Consider the following 22,563-nt stretch of genomic DNA (forward strand, 5'->3'; position numbering starts at 1 on the left):
GTCATCCCTGAAAAAATACTTTTAGAGATCTTTCACATCCTATTAGAGACCTCTCACAGCCTATTGTTGCAGAACTTAATTTAGGAATGCAAACATCCATTACTATTACCATTTTCCCTCAATCTAGCACAAATCTTAATGTTTTCCTCTTTTTCTACACTGACCCAGCTGTGAAAACTTGCCCAAATTAACATTACAGGTGGATTAGTCAAATCATTTTAGAGCTATTTATTTTTATCTTTATTTATGCTTAAAATACAGTCACATTTTCTGAACTTAAATCCAAAGTGAATCCAAAGTGCCAAAGTGAGTAAGAGTAAAGAGAATCAGTGCATTTTAGATGTGAATAAGAATTAGGAAAAAAGTAATGAAAAGAGTAAAAGTGCAACAAGAAGAGTAAAAGAATATCTACTTACTGGTTTGATGCAATTGAGCAAATCTTTGTCTGTTTAACTGATAAGGATTAATTTTTCAGAGTGCTTCAGTGTAGCCTCAGACAGAAGTAGGTGTGCTCTTACATGCTCTGGTGTTCATTATGGAGGTCTTTCATCAAAGCAATGCCTTAAGATTCTTTTCCACCTCGTGTCCAACACTCTTTTATGGACTGCAGTGGGATCTGTTTGGGTTGCTGTAGCTCCTGACTAGTCTGCCATAGTTTTGTGGGGATTGCTGCAGCTTCTTGGTTGAGTCCGGTAAACACAGGTTCATGAAAGAAACATGTTGGTAATGCATCTTCATTCAGCCATTGCTCAGATGCTATCAGGTAACAGCCTCATACCCACACTTTGTACAAATAAACCATGGCACTCTGATGTCAGGGGTTCTCTGACCCTGAAACCAAGCTCAATAGCCTGGCCACAGGCACACTTGTAGTCTCTTTTACCCTGCAGCATAGAAAAGTCACCTTCTTGTGTAATCACCAAGGGTCCTTTTCACAGAATTTCTGAAAAGGTTCAAGGTAAAATCCAAGAAGAACATTATGCTAAGAAGAAGGACCACACAGCCATGAATCCTGGCTATGCTGACTTCTGAATCATGTCTGCAACATGAGACCTGGATCAGGACAAAGGTGTGCTCAGTATCATTCTAGCTGCATGGAAATTATAGGTAGGGCTGTTATACCACATAGACAGTTTTCTGCTGTGGCAGTTTTACAGCTATTAAGCCACATTCAGCCAAAGAACCTGTAGGAAAGGAATCAATATTTTGGGCTCCACAGAGTGTCACTCATTCTCAGACAAGAATAGGAGTCTCTCAGTTTATCTAAGGGGCTTAACATTTTTTCTCCTATTCTCATTCAATTACAATATATATTTATTTAAAATTCCTTCATCTGGAACCTTAGGAAAAGAAAACTTCTCTCCAGTTTTAAAAAGAGGTTATAGTAACAGCTGAAACTTGTGGAATATTTGACCCAGACATGTCCCGTTAATAGCTTGCTTGCTGATTCAAACAAGCGATTCCATCAATGCTGTATTCAGGATTTCCTTACTGAAAAGAACAAAACAGGTCTGAATGTAAAGTTATGGTACACTGCTCTGTCAGGTTGAACAGCTCAAAGGTAGACAAGGATACCTGCAACTCTGTTCAGCTGTGCTTGAATTCCACCCTGATGCATGCTGAGAGTTAGCATTATATGCTTTACTCTCAGCGGTGACTGCCAGCCACGTAACTCTTCAAGCATATCCTGCCATTTGTTCTATCCAGCAGAAATAGGTTTGATTCCAAAGGAGCTCTTCCAAGTACTTCATAGGAATAGTGCACAAGGAAGGTGAGTTTGGGCAAATAAAAAAAATTGATAGCAGTGTTATATAAAGGGAAACAAAATCCATACTGTTTCCTGGTGAAAAGTGTTAGGATTTAAAAAACTTTTGAAGTCATATTTCTTGTGAAGAGACAAAGAAAGGTACAGGACATTAATTTTGTTAAGTACAGTACACTGAAGTCCATAGGATTCAGATCTCACCTAACCCTTAATCACATTTCCAGGTACCTCTTATTGTAGCCTGTGAGAGCCAACTACCTCAGTCATTTAGATATCGATGCAAGACTTGCTTGTGCTCAATTGTTTACTGGAACAGTGTCCTGGATGGGACCCCAAAACTCTGTTGGAATCATTTTTATCTCATTGCACCCTGATTTCCCTTAGAAGAATTAGGTATGTGGATGGGGAGCAGGAGGCATGGCATATCCCAGCAGATCCACACCATGCAAGTTTGATGTAGCCATGGAGCTGTTAATGAGAGGCTTGACTTTCCAACAGTAGCTAACAGATGTGGCTGGTTTTATTTACTTCATTTAAATTTCTGGTTTTGTTTAGTTTAGTTCTTATTCTTTGATTGCTTCCTCAGTGTACAAGAATCTGACTGGAGCTCCTGTTTATTTCTTGTGATGTGTCTTTTCCATCAAATGACAGCCATCAACAGAGAACATTTTATTTCTAAACTTGAGAGCTTCACACTCATGAGAGTGGCCTAGAGGGACACAGCTGTCTCACTGTGCAGTGAACAGAGAATTATTCTCAGATGCATTCTGCTCAGCAAAGCCTTAAATATTGTGGCCGGGTTCTTGAACCAGCATTGAAAATAAATGGAGAACCAATGGAAAATATAAGTTGTTGACATGACAGGTTGAGGTGGCTTGTCCTCTTAGAATTTTTTTTTTCTGTGCATATTATGCTTGTGTCCCTGACTGATTTCTGCATAATGCAAGTTACAGCAGTATGAGCAAGATAAGATTATCACATTGATGATTGCGATCCAATCCGACACTAAAAAGAAGGACAATGCTTATTGAGGTAAAAACAAGGAATTTCAGTTCCTTTCTCTGTATGTCTGATGAGATCTTGAGACTTTGTACTACTTGAGTAAGCATAGGGTATATAATTTAAGGAAACAGAAAATATTCCTAACCTACAGATATTCAGAATGTTCTTTGTTCCTCCAGCATCACATCCTTCTTAAGCTGGCTGACCTTGAATCAGCTATTCTTTGCCCTTTAGATTTTGTGACAGTTTTGTGACAACATTAACTCAGAAGATGTAAGGCTGGGGTCCGTCAGTTTGTGTCCCATAGCAGCTCCACTTACACAGTCCTTGCAATGCATGTGGCAAGCTTGCAACTTGTGATCCCAGGAAGGACCATTCCTAGGAAGGCATTAATGTGTTTAAAACAAGAAGGAAACTTTTAGCATTAAAAGGAGCAATAAAAATACAAGTGACTGTCCATAAACATTAGCTCCTGATGAGCAAGGATGGGGTCTCTCATAGTCTTTCCAACATCAGAAAGTTACTTTCATAATTTTATCTGGTTTAAATCGGTTAAACTGTCCTGGTTCCATATAGTACATTCTCCACGCTCTAGATGAGAATTTTAAAGGACAGAGGACTTGTGATCCTTCAGCAAGCTGGTTCAGGAAGGCGAACTGATTTTTTTTTGTATGTTCTTTTAGGCACTTTTAGGCACTGCAAAATTGAAACAGGGCAGAAACACAGAGTAGATGCCAGGCAGGAATGATCTGGCTTAGGTTTACATACTGTGGAATCACAGGCTAAAGAAAGGAGAACCTTGCTTCAGTCAGAAGGCAGGTCTTCACTGGAGATGTTTCCTAGCCCAAAAAATGGTGAATCCACACTGCAAAACTGCTTAAAGCAAAACAAAAAGATGGCAAATGCCATGGGCTTTTTTCCCACATGTGAGTAGAAATTTTTTTTTTGAGAAAATGAAGAAGTGGGCAGTCACTTTAGCCTGTTGAAGTTTAAACAGCTTTCTGAAACTAGACACATCTTGACACAGAGATGTTTATGTGTTTTTTTTCACAGATGCTGCAATAGGCAGAAAAAAAAAGATAAAGGTCTTCCTATATCTTCTAAAATAATCACACCCGTTGAATAAGAACTTCTGCTACATATAGGCAAGATGTTGCAAGATAATCTCTAACTATTTACAATATCTGTGGTTTTGTCTTTTTTATCTTTTTCATGTAAGCTCCTTGTTTGGCTCCCAGAATGAATGAATGCTCATTCTGTGTATGCAAAAAGTGTAGGCCTTTAAGTTTAAGCAGTAAATTAGATTTTGAAGTTACCAAGCCAGATATACAGCAAGATGGAAACTGTCATTGTGTAAAGGATAAGACATAAAACTCTTAATATGAATGTATTTGTATTACTTTGTATTTAAAAATATTTTAGTTATAAAACTTACTTACAGATGAGAGGTTAGAAATTACACTCATTCATTATGTAGTGATTTATGTTTGTCTTACAGACATAACCAGATTACAAGTCTCATTTTGCTAGTAAATACCCAAAAATTTCATCATTCTGGGCTGAGAAAGTAGAGCAGATTTCTGTTCAGTTTTTACTTTTTTTTAGAGTAATGACTATATTCTCCCATTTAAAATTATTAGAGTGCTATCAAGTAATAATGCATTTTTCTTGCAAACTGTAAATGGCTACTGTGAAATAATTAATTTCCCAGCAGAAAATTCAGAATTGTACTACACACAAAAAAATTCAAAAGAATTTTAAAGCTTCCTAAATATATAAAAGTCATATTTTACAGCTGAAATACACGTGCCATTGCCATGCACCTAGTCATATGTCTTAAAAATCCCAAGTTCATAATAGCAAACTTCAAAATTATTTTTATTTAATTAGCCTAGATAAAGTAAGTAGACATTCCACTCCTAAGGCATGAAGTTTCTTAATATCTCTAGTATTAGAGAAGATAGATTATGAAAGAATTACAAATGCAAATCTACATTAGGTGGGATTTCTTGTACCAATAGGGTGCAAGATGGAAATTTTCTCCTTAGTAGAACAAAAAGAAAAAAAATCAGGCATGAGGACTGCCAGTACTTACATGTGTTTAAATTCTTACCACATTTCCAGTTGACTGGCATCTTCAATAAGCTGTTAATGACCCACTCTGCTTGCTTTAAATGAGCCTTAGATTTTTAGATTTGGTGAGTTTTGTAGAATGTAGAATTAAGTAGATTTAATTGACTTGTTTTTTGTTTTTTGTTTTTGTTTTAGTAATTCATCGTTCAAAGGAATAGTACACTTTGCCATCATAATAGAGTTTCTCAGTAACCTTTTCTTTGAGTTCTAGATGCAAAACTGAGTGCTAGTCATAATGAAACGGTATTCTTCCCTGAGCAAGGCTGTGTGAATTAGGTAGCTGTTATTCATAAAATAAGAGCTTTTCTCATGCTGGCTTTCAGTGTTTTAAAGTAGTAATTTAGCAGCTGTCTTGGAAAGAGCTGTGAGCATGTTGGAAATCAAAGATGACTCTGGTTCTGTTCATGAGATGGGTTGGTACTGCATTTTTATTAGTATATTTTCTTTCCTTCTACCTTGATGCTTTTTGGTCCTTGGGGCACAGAGCTGAGAAATATAGATTGTAACTATCACGCCAGATAAGGAAAACAACGTAAGTGATGATGCAAAATGTATTTTCTCTGACAGTGAACAAGCAGAGACTGGCTTGTGTAAAACAAATGTTTACCATCTGACTGTGATGGGCTATTCTCACCACAATAATACCTGCTGTGGAGCAGTGTTATATTTAGTTGCATTGTAATAGCATTTCTTTCAAGAAGTGAATTACATATCTGTAAAGAAGTGGTGGCACAGGCAGCCATGGCTATTAGTTCACAATCAGCATTTTATATTCAGACATGAAAATCTGTGTTGGTGCCATACACTACCTAACCTGTGATTGTGATAGAGGAAATTATTGGCAAGAGGGCTGGGAAGTGGGGAGCTGTACATCAAACTGCCTATGAATGTAAGACTGTATTGCAGAAAAACAAATAGAACCCTAACTCTCCCCAGCAGGACTGAATAAAAACTTAGGAGACATGATAATTAGTGAGCTGTCCTACTTCCATTCATTTTGGACATTCATATGGGCAGAACACAATGCGAAATCTGAACTCGGTCCTCTGATGCAGACTTGCACACCAGTCAGCTTTCCACAAATGCTTAGCTAGCTCCTGTCTGCATAAAGTGAAATGTACAACTGCAGTTCTTACTCAATATGGAGGATGGAAGTCCATGTGATCTTGAGCAGAGGACAGATTCCCTGTGCCTCTCTGAATCTCTTCTGCAGTCTTTACCTCCCTTCAGAAGCAGGATAGCCAAGGACTGCACTTTTCTGGTAGCCACTGCACTTTGAAGAAAAGGGAATATGCCATTAGCTGAGTTAAAATGAAATACAATATCCGGTTTAAAGTAGTCACCAGGCTCTCTGTGACCTCATCCCTGCAAGGCAGCTGCTAATCAGCGTTATCTGGTGGGGTTGTATTATGTCCCCTCTCGTACAATTCCTATCTGCTCAACAAATGACATATGATCTTTCATCCATCTTTGTGCCTCCAATAAGCATAAAGTCTGCTGAGGGGTTTGGGCGGGGGGGGAGAAGGAGAAGCAGACTAACCTTTGCAGCTCGATTACAGACAGAACAATTTGTTTTTGTAATTAGAGCTCAGCAGTGATCTCTGTTTCACTGATACTCAGCTTGGTGTAAACAGAACTCAATTTTGACAACTGTTTAGCTCACGGCACAGTTTTAAAGTATTAAAGGATAATGGAAGACTTATTAGATTAGCTTTTGCCATGATCTTTTAGTGTCCCAGATAATTATTATTTGTGATACAGCTGAATGGTTTAGGCTTGTGGTATTATTATGCATGCATTTCTGTATAATACTTTATCTGCTGTTGTTGGGCACTAAAATACGTATTAGGAAGTATACATTTAGTCAGATTGCACAGATATTAGTGGTATTTTCAAGTGGATCAAATTGTTCTTTTTTATGATTTTTATTTTGTTTCCATAATAAGTTCTTAGTTCCTGACTTTTATTTAAAAAAAAAATCAGTGCGGTTATCTTCATCATTATTCTTATTTTATTAACACCTGTGTTACTTTTACCACAATCCTTTGATGCAATCATTACATTACATTTCTCCCCTAGCATTTTAACATTCTCTCTGTTTCATGTGTTTTGGTGTTGCATAACTTCTGCTTGCAATATCACCTTTTCTATCCTTTTTATTTAGTATTTGAAATAATTCCTGGTAATCACATACTGTTTTTCACCTTGTTATTTGACTTTTCCTCTTATTACCTTTTAATTAGGGTATGTTGTTTCTATCTTTGATCTTATAATTGACATTTTACCTTTTGATCACCTTTTGTCTCATTTTGCACAAGGTATGTATTTTTAATCTTTTCACGACTTTTACCTACACAGTTTTCCCTTTCGTATTAATTTTTTTCTGGCTAACCTCATTCCATTAGTTTGACTCCCTGTCCTGGTTTTGGCTTGGAAAGGGTTCATTATCTTCCTAGTAGCTGGTGCAATGCTGTGTTTTGGTTTTAGTATGAGAATAATGTTGATAACACACAGATGTTTTTAGTTTTTGTTAAGTAGTGCTTACCCACAATCAAGGACTTTTCAGCTTCTCACAAAGAAGAAGGCTGGAGGGATACAAGAAGCTGGGAAGGGGCACAGGCAGGACAGGTGACCCAAACTTGCCAATGGGATAGTCCATGCCATGTGGTGGAATGCGCAGCATGTAAACTGTGGGGGAAGCAGACCAGGGGTTGCTGCTTGGGAAGTGCCTGGGCACTGGTTGTTGAATGGTGAAAAGTTATTTTATGCATCAATTTATTTTCCTTTTCTTACCCATTAAACTGCTTTTATCTCAACCCACGTTTTCTCACTTTTTTTTTTTTCCAATTCTCTCCCTCATCCTGCTGCGGTGGGGAGTGACTGAGCAAAGCTCAGGTGCTTAGTTGCCCTGTGGCGTTAAACCATGACAGTGCCCTCTGACCAGGAACATTGCTTCTAGTCTTATTTTTTATTTCCAGTAAGTATTTTGTATACTGTATTGTCCTTGTTCACAGCGATGTGATTTTCTTTTTTTTAAGAAGTCTAAGTTTGCAACTTCTTGGCAGTTCTGTACAGATTAGGGCAATACACTCGAAGGTGATTACACAATCACCCTGGACACAGCCTAAATTGCTGGAATACATGAGTAAAAACAAAACAAAAAAATACATAGAGTTTCACATTTGAATAATTGCACTCTCTCTCAAGGTTCATCAAGAAAGCAAGTCTATGTCAGTGACTAAGTGGATACATTTAACAAAACATGAGTATTAGTCCATGAGTGAAATGCAGTTGTATTTTCATCTCAGTCTCCAAATGAACATCAGTGGCTCACATTATGAAAGCACAAATACTGCTTAGGACAAAGACAGCTCTGTCAAGGTTAGTGGCCCCAAATCCTTCCTGGCCTAACCATCTTTTAATTTTTTGGGGTTTTTTTTCAGATCACTTCTTAAATTTGCTCTTCAAAACAAGAGCCCAACAAGAAAAAAATGTAATAGTTACTGCACTCTGTGATCCATCTCACTCTTTATCTTTTCTATAACCATCTTTATGCTGTGTTCATTCCAGTTTGATGCCATCCAGCAGAATGGTTTGTTGATAGTTGTGTTCGTGTTAGTTATTTCATGCTCATGATTAGTATTCTTGTTTGTTCTTGTAAAATGTAGTAACTTAAAAGCATCCAGGCCTTTCAGCCATATTTTTAATTTGGAAGTGAAAGGCATGTATCTATCTCTGAAGAAATCGTGCTTGTCAAATGGGCATAGCGCAAACGAGGAGATTGCTATAATCACTGCGTAGTAGGAAAAAAAGGATTATAAATCTATATATATGCACACCTTGCACATATACTGCCAAGTTATCATGAAAAGAGCAGGTAGTTCTCTGAAAGTCAACCTTTTCCTACACTGCTCTTATTATGTGTTAGATATTTCTGTTCATTCTGTTGATACTCATCACAGCAGTCTCTGAGTACCTCCCAGCGGTGTATTAAGCTCTTGACTTAACTTCTCTCATTTTCTCTCTAGAAGGAGCAAACAGCTGAGTGCACCAACTCTAAATTAATGCATTTTTGGTAGCCTATGTCCCAAAGGATTCCAATTCCGGTTAAAATTTGTAGTTCTGTTTGAACTGTGGCATGTCATACAGAGAAGTGAAGACTGGAGCAAAGGCATACCACTTTCTCCTTGGCTGAGACAGTTTTGTAGCCAAGGTTGTACAGGCTGTTGTTTGTGACAACTTCATGCTAATAAAGAACATAAAAGTTAAGAGACATGACTTATGTATCTTAGAATGGTGTGGGTACAAAGGGACATTTATAGATCATCTAGTCTAACCTCTCTAACAAAAGCAGGACTCCACACCCTCGTTGTGAAAGAATTCTTCCTTGCATCTAATCTGAACATACCTTCTTTCAGTTTAAAACCATTGGCCCTTGTTCTGTCACCACAGGCCCTGGTAAAAAGTCTTTCTCTATCTCTCTTATAAGCCCCCATATAAATACTCGTAGGCTGCTGTAAGGTGTCACCGGAGCCTTCTCTTCTCTAGGCTGAACAGACCCAACTCTTTCAGCCTGTCCTCACAGGAGAGGTGCTCCAGCCCTCTGACATTTTTGGCTCACCTCTAAACCCTCTCTAACAGGTCCATGTCTTTCTTGTGCTGAGGATTCCAGAGCTGGACTGCTCCAGATGGGGTCTCATGAGAGTGTGGTAGAGGGACAGAATCCCTCCCTCACCCTGCTGGCCACACTGCTTTTGATGCAGCCCAGGATACCATTTGGTTTCTGGTAAGAAAACCTCAGCTCCGGCTGTGAGTGCACATGGCTGGGTTGTGTCCACTTTTTCATCCACCAGAAACTCCAAGTCCTTCTCAGAATGGCTGCTCTCAATCCATGCATATCCCAGTACTGATGCATTACATTTGGCTTTTTTGAAGTTCACGAGGTTAAAGATTCTTGATCCTAATTTTTGGTGGCCAAAGGAAAAAAAAAACAAAAAAAAACCCCCAAAACCCAAAAACTTACTTAAATAGTGTTTGAATCTCTATATTAAGAATTTCAACTGAAATTCCCTCTGATAGAGCCTCTCTTTTTCCACAGACTAGGTAGGGAGCATAAAAAGGCCAACTTCTCAATTTACATATCTAAGTAGTGAAGCCCTCCCAGAACACAGATTATTTTATTCTTTATACTGGTAGAATTTCAGCCCAGGAGACTAGAGTATTGTTGTGAGAGTTTCACGATACCTTTGTGAGTCTTTTAGGACCATTTGCTCTGCTGAACTAGTAAATATTCCTTCATAAGCTGATGTTTTCCAAGTATCTCCCTGGTGAAGGTAGCATAATTTTCCTGAGATAAAGAGAGAAAAAGCTGTCGGCTAATGCAAGCTGTTCACTTTTCAGTCCATATCCTGTGAATTATATCAGGTAATATATATGACATATGATCTAAAGATATTTAGATAAGACCTGAAATACACTGATAATTATGCTGTTCTCCACACATGTGGGTCTTTAGGTACTATTATTGCTCATTTCTGACCTAAAGGTATAGCACATTCTCCCTAGATCGAACAAGCTAGACAGATCTCCTGGTTGACAATATTTAACAACACAGAAACAGAGGAGTATAAGGATAATTAATGTCTTATCTTTCTCTTTAGATCAACACCCACTGTACTGCCAAGTCTAGGCCGTGACCCAAGTCCAGACTGAGTTTTCAAGAATATTAAACTTGTGTAGACTTTTTTTTTATTAATTAACATCTTCCTGAGCTTACTCAGGATTTAGATGACTGGATAGAGGATGTCAGTTTTATTACAGTTGGTGAGCCTCACCATTTTTTGGAATACTCATTTTGCAAAGAAAAGAGAGATGACTTATTTGAATGACTGTTCTAGTTCGGATTGGAACCAGCCACCTTCCAGTCAACGTTGTTTGTCTTCCTGAGCTGGAAAGGGCATAATTCAGATTTTTTGGATCAACATTTTCTTAGGTATGAATTTCTTTTTTTTGTGAATAGCTACATGGAAGTTTGAGACTTTTGGTAGACACATAGCTTGCAGGATTCAATTATAAACAAAGTATCATTTAACTTCTTTTTCTATTCTTTATTAAAAGATTTGTAAATAGGCACTATTATTTTAAATTATCATACCAGAAGAGCTTGTTCTGTATATAAATACATATTTTATAATATTAGCATTATAAAAGCACTGTTGTGCAGGTCTATATTTACAAAACTAGAGGTTCATGCAGCAGATACCAGATAAAACTTTTTTCCTGGGGACTTTGACAACAGTGTCAGAAAACTCTCAAGCAGTGAAATCTGGAGGTAAGAAAACAAAGCAGGTCTCATGAGGAGGAGGAGAATTATCACAATATATAGAACAGCACAAATATTGAAAATTTAAAAGAATTTGAATGAAATATAAGCAAATCCTAACTGATGAGGCTTGTCAACTTTGTAAAAAGCATATTTTAAAGTCAGGAAAAATTCCCATCTCAAAGACAGGAAGACATTACTTTCTTCTGAGAACTATCATGTCTTGGTAGAACCTTGCAGTGACCTTGTGTATATGTAGTAGTTATATCTTTACTGTTGTACATGAAATATTGCTTAACAGCAATTACAAAATCTCTGTTGTTGGTGAATAATAGGAAAAAATCTTGAATTTCATGTATTGAAAGAGAAAGAAAATAAAAGAACAGACAAATTAAACCTGCGTAAAATACACTTCTCATAAAATCATAGAATGGTTTAGGTTGGATCTTAAAAATCATCTAGTTCCAACTCCCCTGCCACGGGCAGGGACATCTACCACTAAATTAGGCTGCTCAGAACCCCATCCAATATGTCCTTGAGCACTTGCAGGGATGGGGCATCCACAGCTTCTCTGGGTAACCTGTGCCAGTGCCTCACCACCCTCACAGTGAAGGTTTTCTTCCTAATATTGATTGTACACCTACTCTCTTTCAGTTTGATGCCATTCCTCCTTGTCCCGTCATTACATGCTTTTGTAAATAGTCTCTCTTCATTTTTCTTTTAGGCTCCCTTCAGGTATGATGGTGGTGTGCAGAAAAACTCTGCCATAAACCATAGCACAGTCTTGTCAATCCCATATAAAAGAGCTCTTTGTGTTTGTATTGAAGATGCTGCTACATGTTTTTCTTTTTTCTCTTTCTCACTTTTCTTTCCTCCCCACCCCCTCCCCCTCCCCCCCAATAATCTAATAAACTTCATTAAATTGCAGTCTGGGTGGATTAATTCCAAGAATCCAAATTTTCTAGGCATGCATGAGGGCACTGTAAATATCAACACACTCCATGGTAGTTCTAAGCAGATTTCCAGGGTAATTTCAGGATATACCAGATGCAGGATGTCTTTCAGTTTCTTCCCACATTCTTTAACTTTTCTTGCCTGCTTCCAGTCTGCCTCTTGTGCTTTGATTCCTCTGCTGGGGGCAGGTGAGGACGATGTGGAACAACAAGAGTTTTCTTCAACTTCGAAAATTTAAATGTGCAGCTATCAAGATAGGTCTTTCAAGTATACTGAAGAACTCCTTCATGAGAATAATGTTTTTTCACAAAGAAATATTTTGCATTACAAAAGAATTTTTCTGGTTTGTATGCACATATTTATGGCTAACTTGACTGGGCACATTACAAAAGCTATCCATGTAATCTTACATTATTAAATCAGCTTCTAGCATTAGATAGCTGTTTAAAGAATATCAAATGCTTTTTCTCACCTTTTTAAAAAGGGGGATTTGAAATTGGAGTTTGGTTTTGGCTGGGTATTTTTTTCTGGGTTTGGTCTTTTGTTCTTTGGGGTTTCTTTTTAGTTTGAAAATGATTGTTAACTTTCTGCCTGGGAGAGAAACTAGCCATCTTTTCGAGAAACAAAGGAAAATGAAATAATTTCATAATTTGTAAATTTCCTACATGTAATTTTGCCCCTCAAAAAGATACTAATGTTTCATTTTTCTTTAAACCTCATATTTAGTTAAGAAACATCCTTTTATTCATCTTTGTCAAACTTACTTTACTAGATATGCCATTACTCAAATGGCAGAATTTCTCTTTTACTTTAAAACAGCAGGTTAGAAGCTGCAGGTTTGTGACCCTCTTAAAGAATAAATGTTTCACAGATAAACTAGGAATTTACATGCATTTTCTGTGCTAATTTTTAACTATTCATCATCTCTTGTGAGAAAAATGAAAGCAAATAATAGTTTTCCTTGAACAGCAGCCATCAGATTATGTGGTGTCTCAGTAATAAAGGGTAATATCTCCTCCATATTGTCTATAATATAATAAATATGTGAGTGCAACTAAATCTAAAAAATTCCTGCAGCGGATAGGCTGAAAAATGTTAAAATCAACATTTTTGCACAAGCATCCAGCAAATATGGAAAATATGCAATAGTTTTCTGACAGACCAAGAATATAGAACTAAATCAGTGACAGTATAAATAAAAAACCCCAAGTTGTCCAGTCCCTACTTTTCAAACAGGAGCACAAACATTATTAAACCAATAGGAACATGTTCACCCTTACCAGGCTTGCTAGGATTCATCTCATATAAACTCATTCAACATTCAAGGAATAATTCCAATTATAGTATTTATGTGAACCCGAAGATAGAGTCCTCTAATTACAATAGGTTGCACGTTCAGTTATACTCACTGTGTTTTGTTTACATGTACCACATAAAATGAAATCCATTCTTTTTCTGTATAGTATTGTCTTTTGTAATTTGTATCTTTTTTTCTTTCTTTGTGTGAACTGAAGATTTCCTAGAATTTTAGTTCTTTTTCCATAGTTAGCCTCAACTTGTTTAAAAATTTTTTTTTTTATTCCAGATGAATTAGAAACCTTTATTTATCATAATAAGAATACCCTTGGGAAATCAAGGGGAAAACAGCATCTTGTACCTGTTTCTGCATGGAGGAACTCTTATATTTTAGTGGACGTTTTGAATATCTGGCAGTATAATATTTTGCCATCTCTTTTAGGCTAGATGTCAAGTTCTAATTACTGAAATGAAGTATTTGTGAAATGAGGAGTATTTATCATGGAGCTATGACTACTTTTGAGATAAGTTTATGTCAAAAAACAAAGTGAGCTTATCTTGGAAAAAGAATACATCTACATAGACATGTACTGAAAGACTACAAACTTTTATATAGAATATCTTTAAAAGGTCTGGAAGTCTTTCTTGTTCTGGCAGACTATCTCTCTCAGTCAAATTCCTCCAGCATTATCTGGACAAACTCTGCTTTCCCTCTAAATATGCTATATATCCAATAAAAGCCTTATAAACACGTGCATTTTCCAGACTTACTTTCAGGTGCTTCCATATGTTATGAGAGCATATTCAAGATCAGAGTAGAAATGTATACAAATTAGATGAGAAGCCAAAGGAAAAAAATAAAAAGAAAGAAACATCTGCAGTGCATCAATGGGAAAAAATGTTTAAGCTGCCTGTTATTAACTGCTCAACCTGTTTTATGCTTGATTTCTGCATAATTATGTTACAGAGGAGGGGAGAAAACAGATGTTGAGTAAAGACTGAAAATAAGAAAATGAGACTGTTAGAAAAAAAAATTAGTTGTGGTTGCTCACAGCTAGACATTTTTTGGCAAGACTTTTAGACAGCAATCTATTTCTCAAATTCATTGCCCATTTCTGCAAGATTAATGTAAAACAAAATGTTTCTTTTTAAGTCTGATCAGTTGAACAATTACACAGCCCCAATAATCCCCAAGTCAGTCTTTCAAGAAAGCAGCTGAATGTTTCCTCAAGCAGTTTCATAAATTAGATTAAATGAATATGATATCAGGTCAGAAACCCTATAAGCTCTTTTCATGGGAAGTTGTTGATAGCTTATGTAATTAGCTGCCTTTTTCATCTTTTGAAAATATCCAAATAATCCATACAAGATAAATTTTTCACAATCATTACAGAATTAATGCCACCAAACTGTACTGGTATGTTTTCTATATTTCTCACACTTGTGCCATGTTTTAAAGCCAACTGAACTATAATTTCTTAAGAATGTCTCAATTTTTTTCTCCACTTAGTTGATATTTTCTGGCACTGGATCTGAATGCATTAAGAAATTTCTGGATAGAGCTATCTAAAAAAGGGGGCTGAAACTACATGTAGGCACTACATTAAATCATTTGCATCACTGCTACACTGCACGCTCTGTTTTACCCTGATTATTTACCTGAGCAAGAGTTATTCCTGAATGCACTCTGAAGTGGCCCTTGACTAAAAGAATTGTGTGCTTTATTGCAACTGCTACCCCACTTTTTCAGAAGTGGCTATTCACAGGATTAAGATAAAATCAGAGACCATTTTGGAAGAGGGATTCAGATCTGAAATGAATCCTTTCTCCAAAGTTTTAATTTTCTTCTTGTTAACTAAAAATATTTTATTTTTCAAGCATTCCCGACTTTGCTTTCCTTTGCTATCCTCACCCTACATACCATCACAAGTAGACTTCAGTCTGTTGATCTGCTTCTTTCAGGTGAGCAAATACTTCATCTGTTAGCTGTCTTCTCTTGTGATCCAAAATTTACATGTGAGATTATAAAGATGTGTAGGGTTTGTTTTTTGAAAAGTTGAAGCTTAAAAAGTCACATATCAGATCTTGACAGACATTTATTTCTTGAAGACCTTACAAGCAATTTGGTGAAGAAACTGCATTTTTGTATTAATTTTGCATTTAATTAATTTTGTATTAATTTAAAAGATTTGGACACAAAAAACCTGTTCAAAATGATATCACTGTCTTTGTTTTTTTCCTGAAAGAGGTTTAAAAGAAAGCATGCTATTTGGAAAAAGTAGAGATGTGTAAAAAAGACCGTGTGAACCCGTACTACTTTGGGTGTGCTGTGTGCCTGCACCTTCTCTAATACATTCTTATTACAGATTGCAAGTGAATAGCAGTAGTTCGATGTTAGAGTACGTTTAGAATCCCAACTACACCATTAGCACCAATCTCTGCAGGAATGCATGGTTCGTGGGTACTGGTGGGTTGATGGATCTGTCTGTAGACTCAGAACAAATCTTTTTTATGATTCATTTTTTGCTACAGATAAGCCATAAAACAAAGACAGCAGATTGATGGAGGTTTAGTTTTTCTGCTCTTGTTTTAAATAGTAGATGTAGAACAGGTTCTTCTATTTTATAGCCTGAAGCTGAACTGTCAACATAAAAGATGTACAGACTTAATACCTGAGAGCAGGGCAGAAGAATGACTTCCCACTTTTTTCAAGAACAGATTAAACCCTGCACAATATACCTCATTACTACCTAGTCTAAATTTATTGAAAAGGCAGTTTTTGCTAAAGCATGAAATATTTTGTCTTATTATTACCTACTTTACTGAAAGACACAAATTTCAGCTGAGAATGAGAAAGTTTTTCATTTAAAACCTGCCTGTTCATGCTGGGAGAAATTCTATACCTGACCAAAACCACAAAGCTTGAAAAAATATTCCTGTTTTTTGCTTATGTGAGTGAACGTGACTGACTCCAAGTCTCACTTGGAGTCATCTATCTGCAGTCAGTATACAATATGAGTTTATTAAATCTGTACTTCATGAGGGAAAACCCCAGAATCCTTTAAAATATTCAAACTAAAATAACCAAAGGTGATAACCTTTCAGGTTTTTGTTCAGATTTGGAGATTAATTCTATGGTTTATTTTTAGTTCTAGATTTTTTTTTTTTCAATGAAAAAATAAAATCGTGGTGACTTCATTAAACCATATGCCAGCTCTTTAAATAGCATTGATAGAACATTACACATTTTGCAGATGGAACAGGAGAAACATGGGCAGAAAATCAAGATGAGAAACAAAAGACTGAAGAATAAAATATAAATAAAAGTAGTTCTTAAATAACACATTTCTTCTACATATTTGGCAATATCTTATGTTTCCTTAAAGCAAACATACCTTTCAGAAGTTATTTCTCCTGTTCATTACAATAGATATACAAATATATTCTTAAAAGGAGATCCTCTAGACATGCATAGGATAAGAGTGTGTTCATTTCACCTCACCTCCTTTTGAGTATAACTCTGGATGTGTGGAACAACTTCAGCTTGGCCTTAGATAGAGTCCATTTTTGGACATCTTTTAAAATTCACGACATTTTTTTTTCCGACCAAGAAGAATTAATTCTTTACTTGAGATTATGGAAGTGATTACAGCTGTGTAATTTTGCTGTATATTTATGATAAAACCAATGCTGGTAAAATAGTCTTCAAGTTAAATTGTGCTGAAATGCAGTTTTGTGTAGAGTTTATTCAACAAATAACATTTTATTTTCTAGTTTGGTTTAATATCAGTTGGTAAAAAAAACAAAAAAAATCAAACAAAGCCATACCTAACACAGCTGAGCCCAACCAGCACCATTTAAATAAACTAAAAGTTTAGTTTAAAATGTTTCACAAGGTGGACTATAAGATTTTTTCGATCACAGATTCTTTTTTGATTTTATTTTGGTTTTAATAGGATGTTGTCTTTAGATAAAGCAGGTATATACCACACATTCCCTTTACTGCATGCTTGCCAACACATAATATGTACATACTTGTAACTTTTTGCTTGTGCTTTGAATTCTTTATAATGATTTATTGACAAATTCTCCATTTTAAAAGATTTTGTTTTCTTCTCATGTAGAACAAGACATGCCTAAGCATGCTACTTTTAAAGATTATTGACCTGAAAATTTGTATTAATAAATTTGCCTTCCTTCTGTGAACTGATCTGGGATGCTAGTTAAATTAAAACTGTGTCCAAATAAGTGATATTTATTGCTGGCTGGAGATCTATAATACAGTTCATGCTGGAGGATGGAACTGCAATTCTGGTATACAGAAACAGTTCTTAGCAGAATTATTTCTTCAGGTTTTGTTTTTTTCTCCCCCCTAATATTTATGTTTTGATCTGACAGAAATACGTTGGCCTTTTGTGGTTAATTTTTGTCCTGTAATCTCTTGAGCCTTCTTTCTTGGCCTTTGCTCCAAGTGTGAGTACAGAAGATAATCTGCTTGATTTTTTAAGGTAGCAGTAGGAGATCTTTTTTTCTTATGGAAGGGATAGGACTTTTTAAGTGAATTAAATTAGTTCTTTACTTGCGTAGGATGATACAGTTTTCATGAATCATGTGTGTGTGTGCTGTTACGTGATGTAACGCAGCTGGGGACAACAAGCTAGAGCATGTCTTCCAAGAAATTTCAAGACAGCTTTCTTGAAAATTGCTGTGAAAAAAATAGCACATTATTGTAGCAAGAGTGATTAATCAAAATAGGACTTTCCCTAACACAGAAACAAAAAGAAACCAACTGGATGCCACTTCTGCAGCTCTGCTCATAATCACTGACAAAATTCTTTGCAGTGTCTTGTTACAGAAGACTGTGTTTAGGGTAGGGAACCAAGTATTTTCAAGTATTTCTGCCAAAAGATAGTAACCTAAATCTATATTTAGACATTTGGAGTGCAAATTTGATCCATATTCATACACCTAATTAGCAAAGGGATTCAGATCAATTGTAAATATCTATATTACCATGCACATGATGTTGATTCTCTTAATCAGGACTCCATATGCTAGAGTGGGAAGCTGGACACCCATCTCACACATAGACATCTTCCTTGGAGGTATGCAAGGATCAGAATCTGGTGCTTTGTCCCTCTTACATTCCTTGGCAAGGTGTAAATGTGTGTATGCTTGAACAACACAGAGCAGTTCTGCACATCTAGTGGAAGTGTCTGAGTTAGTTCAGTGACAGTCAACCTGGACATTTTAGTGAAATGTTTCAGCATAATCTGATAATAAGTGAGTTTCTTCAGGATAATTAGGATAATCTGCTTCTCCATGAGCAGTCATTTAAACATCTTTTACACCGATTTGCTTAGAAAGCCATATTTGAAACACTTGTCCAATAAGTAGTTTATGGTAGCATTAATGGTCTCCTAGAGTCTGTTCCAGATATTCAAGATAAAAAAGAAATCCTATGTAGGGAAATCAATTTTCAACAACAATTATGGAAAGAATAACTTGATTTTTTTAGATACATTTTCAGGGTTTTTTAGTAATAAGTCCACGAAATTACATTCTGTATCTGCACATTTCCCTGATTACCCATAACTTCTGAACCAGTATCTATTCAAGGACACAGGACTCCAAAGTAAGTTTCCACAAAGTTTGTGGATATAGACAGCTGTAATGGCCTATATAAGTGTTCAATATCAGTGGAAATCATGTCACAGATTATTAGATGCTGAAGACTCTTGACTGAAGAGAGTCATTAACAGTGCCTCAGTTACTTAGAAAGCTTCAAGCAGACTGTGCCTTCCAAGACATGTTAGTCAATACAAAAATATACAGAAAAGAAGCTTTAATTTGTTCCACTGCTCATGGCACTATGTGTTATTGTAGCCATGTTATCTTCGTAGGTAGTGCAACAGAAACTGGTCTAGTGAACAGAACCAAGCATAGGGAGACTAACAGCCCCTTATGGCAGCTCAAGGAGGACAAAACTGTCATGAATAGGAATATTAGTGGGACAAAGATCATAGAATCAGGGAATCATAAAATAGCTTGAACTCGAAGGGACCATAAATCCATCTATTTTCAACTCCCCTGCCAGGGAGAGAGAAACCTTGCACTAGGCCAGGTTGCTCAAAGCTCCACCTAACCTTGCAAAATTATTCAAAATTTTAAAAAAGTTTAATTTTCCTTTGGTGACAGATGGAAAGTCAAAAGATGTGGGCCACTGAGCTTTGCTCAGCTGGTCAGAGCATGGTGCTAATAATGCAAAGGTTTTTGGTTCAATCCCTGTTCAGGCCATTCACTTACAAGTTGGACTCAAAGATCCTTATGGGTCCCTTCCAACTCAGAATATTCTGTGAAATCTGTAATTGTCAGTGAAATTACTCTCCAAAAATCATGGACAATCAAATTTACTTCTGAGGCTCTTGGAAGGCTGGAAAGACATTTGATTTGCATATATTGAAAAAATAGACAAAAATTGAATGCAGAGACAGTTGTCTCTTTGTTTCCCTCTTCATAAAACCAGAAAAATTCTATTTAAAGGAATAAATTAGAGATAAGTAATAGCACCTCAACTTCTGATCTGCTCCCAAGTCCACTTTACTGAATGACAGATTCTGCATTCCTCTAGGAGGTCTCCATAGGACGAAGGGATGCTGCAAACACAGCATGTGTTGAAAATGCTACAAATATTTTGCTTTCTTCATAAGAGATAAGCTGTTGCTTCTTGGTATAATTACTAATTACTCACAGTTATCACCAGTTGTGTTTATGGGACAGGATATACTTCTGTCATGGAATAAGATTAATGTATATATCCTTTCTGATGCCTTATAGAATCTTATTAAATTATCCCCTATTTGTGATTCTTTACCTGCTTTTTCTCAAATATCTCTAAAGCTTCTTGGTAAGAGAAAGCCTTTTAACAGATGTCCTTGCACTCTGAAATGAATGCATTATGGATATAGAATTATATTCACACTTCTAACAATCACCTCTTTTCACCTCTTAATGCAGTGAACTCCTCCAGGTTCTTGTCACTGCACTTGATTGCAGCACAGGAGGTTTACAGGGCAAAATTAGTCTTATGTCTTTTGTTCTGCCATGCAAGTCTTGTAAGCTTTACTCTCATAGTTTCAATTTTAACATGGCTTTTTTTCTACTTTTATAAGTATTTTTAAAATTGTTACCAGGGTAATTAAGTACTTGTCATACATTTGTCAACAAGTATGTGACTATGTATGTATTGTAGAAACAGCTTTGTCTTTATGATACAAATCCAACATCCTTGTGAACATTACTGCTTATGTATATGAAAGTCATCTCTTGCAAAATGTCAGTGGGATACAATAAATCGCCTTTGTCCCGTAACTTTTTCAGACTCACACACTCCCAATCCACCAGTCTCTTTTGTGTCAGGAACTGTTACACAATTCCACATCAATATGTATACGGAAGTGACAGAGATAAAAAATAAAAATAAATTTTCAGATAAGTATCTTCCAAAATTTTAGACAAGGTTGAATTTCACCGATGAAACTATTGTCTAGGCTAAAAGCAGCTTTTCCGTCACTACTTTATGCTAAAGTTCATGCAGATGATGCATTCATCTTTGATTTTAATCATGTGTGATCTCACTGAAAATGAGGGAAGTTGTATATTTTTTCTGAAAGCCTTTAAAAAGTGAAAAATTAAAATTTAATCTGTAAACAGTTGAGCAACAAATTTGACAGAACTTACCCTAGTAGCACCCAGTACACCTGAAGACATTGAAAGAGGACACAGAATAGATGTTTTAAAATAATTTTGTCTTTTTTCTTATCCAAACACTTGACTTTTCCTGTACCTTTGGTGGATAGAGAGAGGCTTTAGACAGGGAAAATAAATGTTAAATTCAGGTGTGTTTTAGCACCCAGGCTGTTTCTACATTTTAAGATAATCAGATGGTATGAGTTAAGGATTTTATCTATATTACAAATCTGTTCTCAGAAGGCTTTACATTCCCCATTGCAGCCTTTGATAATTCAATTAGTCTCTCAAAAAGTTGGGAGTAGCTGATAAATTCACTTTAATGTTAAATCAAGTACCCCAGCAGGTTTCTCTTAATATCATTGCTTCTCAGGGAGCTTAACTCTAGACCTCCCAAATGCAACATTCTGCAAGGAATATGTGGGCCTTTGGAGCAGATTAAAAGAACTGTCTCTACCAACATAGCTTTTCCCCATTAATAAAGTTGCTTCAGATCATGGCAGTGTTCTCATTCACTCAGATGGCTGTCCATCTAGTCTAATTTATTTTAATTGGCAGCCTTAGGTCCCTCCATGGAATAGATTCTTTAAATATGATGAATTATCCCAGGAACAGAGAATGGCATTACACAAGCTGAATTTAACCCTTCCCTTTCAACATTGTCTTTTGGGATTCCCAAATCCTATTGGCAGACACTGATTGCTGAATAATAAATAGTAGGGGATTAGCTAGATTTGCAAAGACTGTGTCTTTGGAGAGTGCTGACAATAAAGCCAGTTCTGTTTGTCTACCTCTAGTAAATGAACAAAGAATATGCTACATGCAAAAGACGAACAACAGGATTTAGTGTGGTAAATAGATGCATGTCCCTGCAGAAATCAGATAGCAAAGCAGAGAGAAAAATCCTAACAAGAAAATGCTGCTTTACTGCTCGTAAACAGTTGGCCTTAAAAGGCAGGTTGTCATTGACCTTCTGTACTGGATTACAGTTTTGCGAGAAGGAAGACTTGAATTTTAGATGTATTCATCCATCTCATCAAAGATGCATGTTGTCATCATAGTTTGAGCAGGCTAACTGGGACACTGAAAGCTTATAGAAAATGCTGTATTTTCCTCTCCAAAGCCAGAAAATAAAAAGTGACTGAAATACACATCTCTCTCTGTGTGAAATGTTTTATCCTGTATTTTTAACCCTCTTTGATTTCCTGTTTGAAATTTAATAGGCAATTATATTCCACAACAACATTTGCTAATTGTTTTGTAAAACAGATTTTCACAGCAAACTAAATACAAATATATTACTTTAGATATGTTTTTTTCAGAGAAGGATTGCAAACAAATT

At 36.2% G+C, this 22,563-nt stretch overlaps 1 protein-coding gene across 10 annotated transcripts in view; it reads left to right on the plus strand.

Annotated features, from left to right (window-relative positions):
- Nucleotides 1-22,563, plus strand: part of PCDH17 (protocadherin 17) — a 90,750-nt gene that overhangs the window by 47,859 nt on the left and 20,328 nt on the right. For 5 of the 10 annotated variants that reach the window (XM_010405594.4, XM_010405596.4, XM_039568510.1 and 2 more), the window contains exon 5: nucleotides 15,351-15,434. The exons of the other annotated variants lie outside the window; for them this stretch is intronic. In XM_010405594.4, coding sequence (XP_010403896.1) covers nucleotides 15,351-15,434 — 84 coding nt within the window. The remainder of the gene's footprint in view (nucleotides 1-15,350; nucleotides 15,435-22,563) is intronic. 10 annotated transcript variants of the gene reach the window in all.

Source organism: Corvus cornix, chromosome 1 (assembly GCF_000738735.6).
Source record: "Corvus cornix cornix isolate S_Up_H32 chromosome 1, ASM73873v5, whole genome shotgun sequence".
NCBI classification, from domain to species: Eukaryota; Metazoa; Chordata; class Aves; order Passeriformes; family Corvidae; genus Corvus; species Corvus cornix.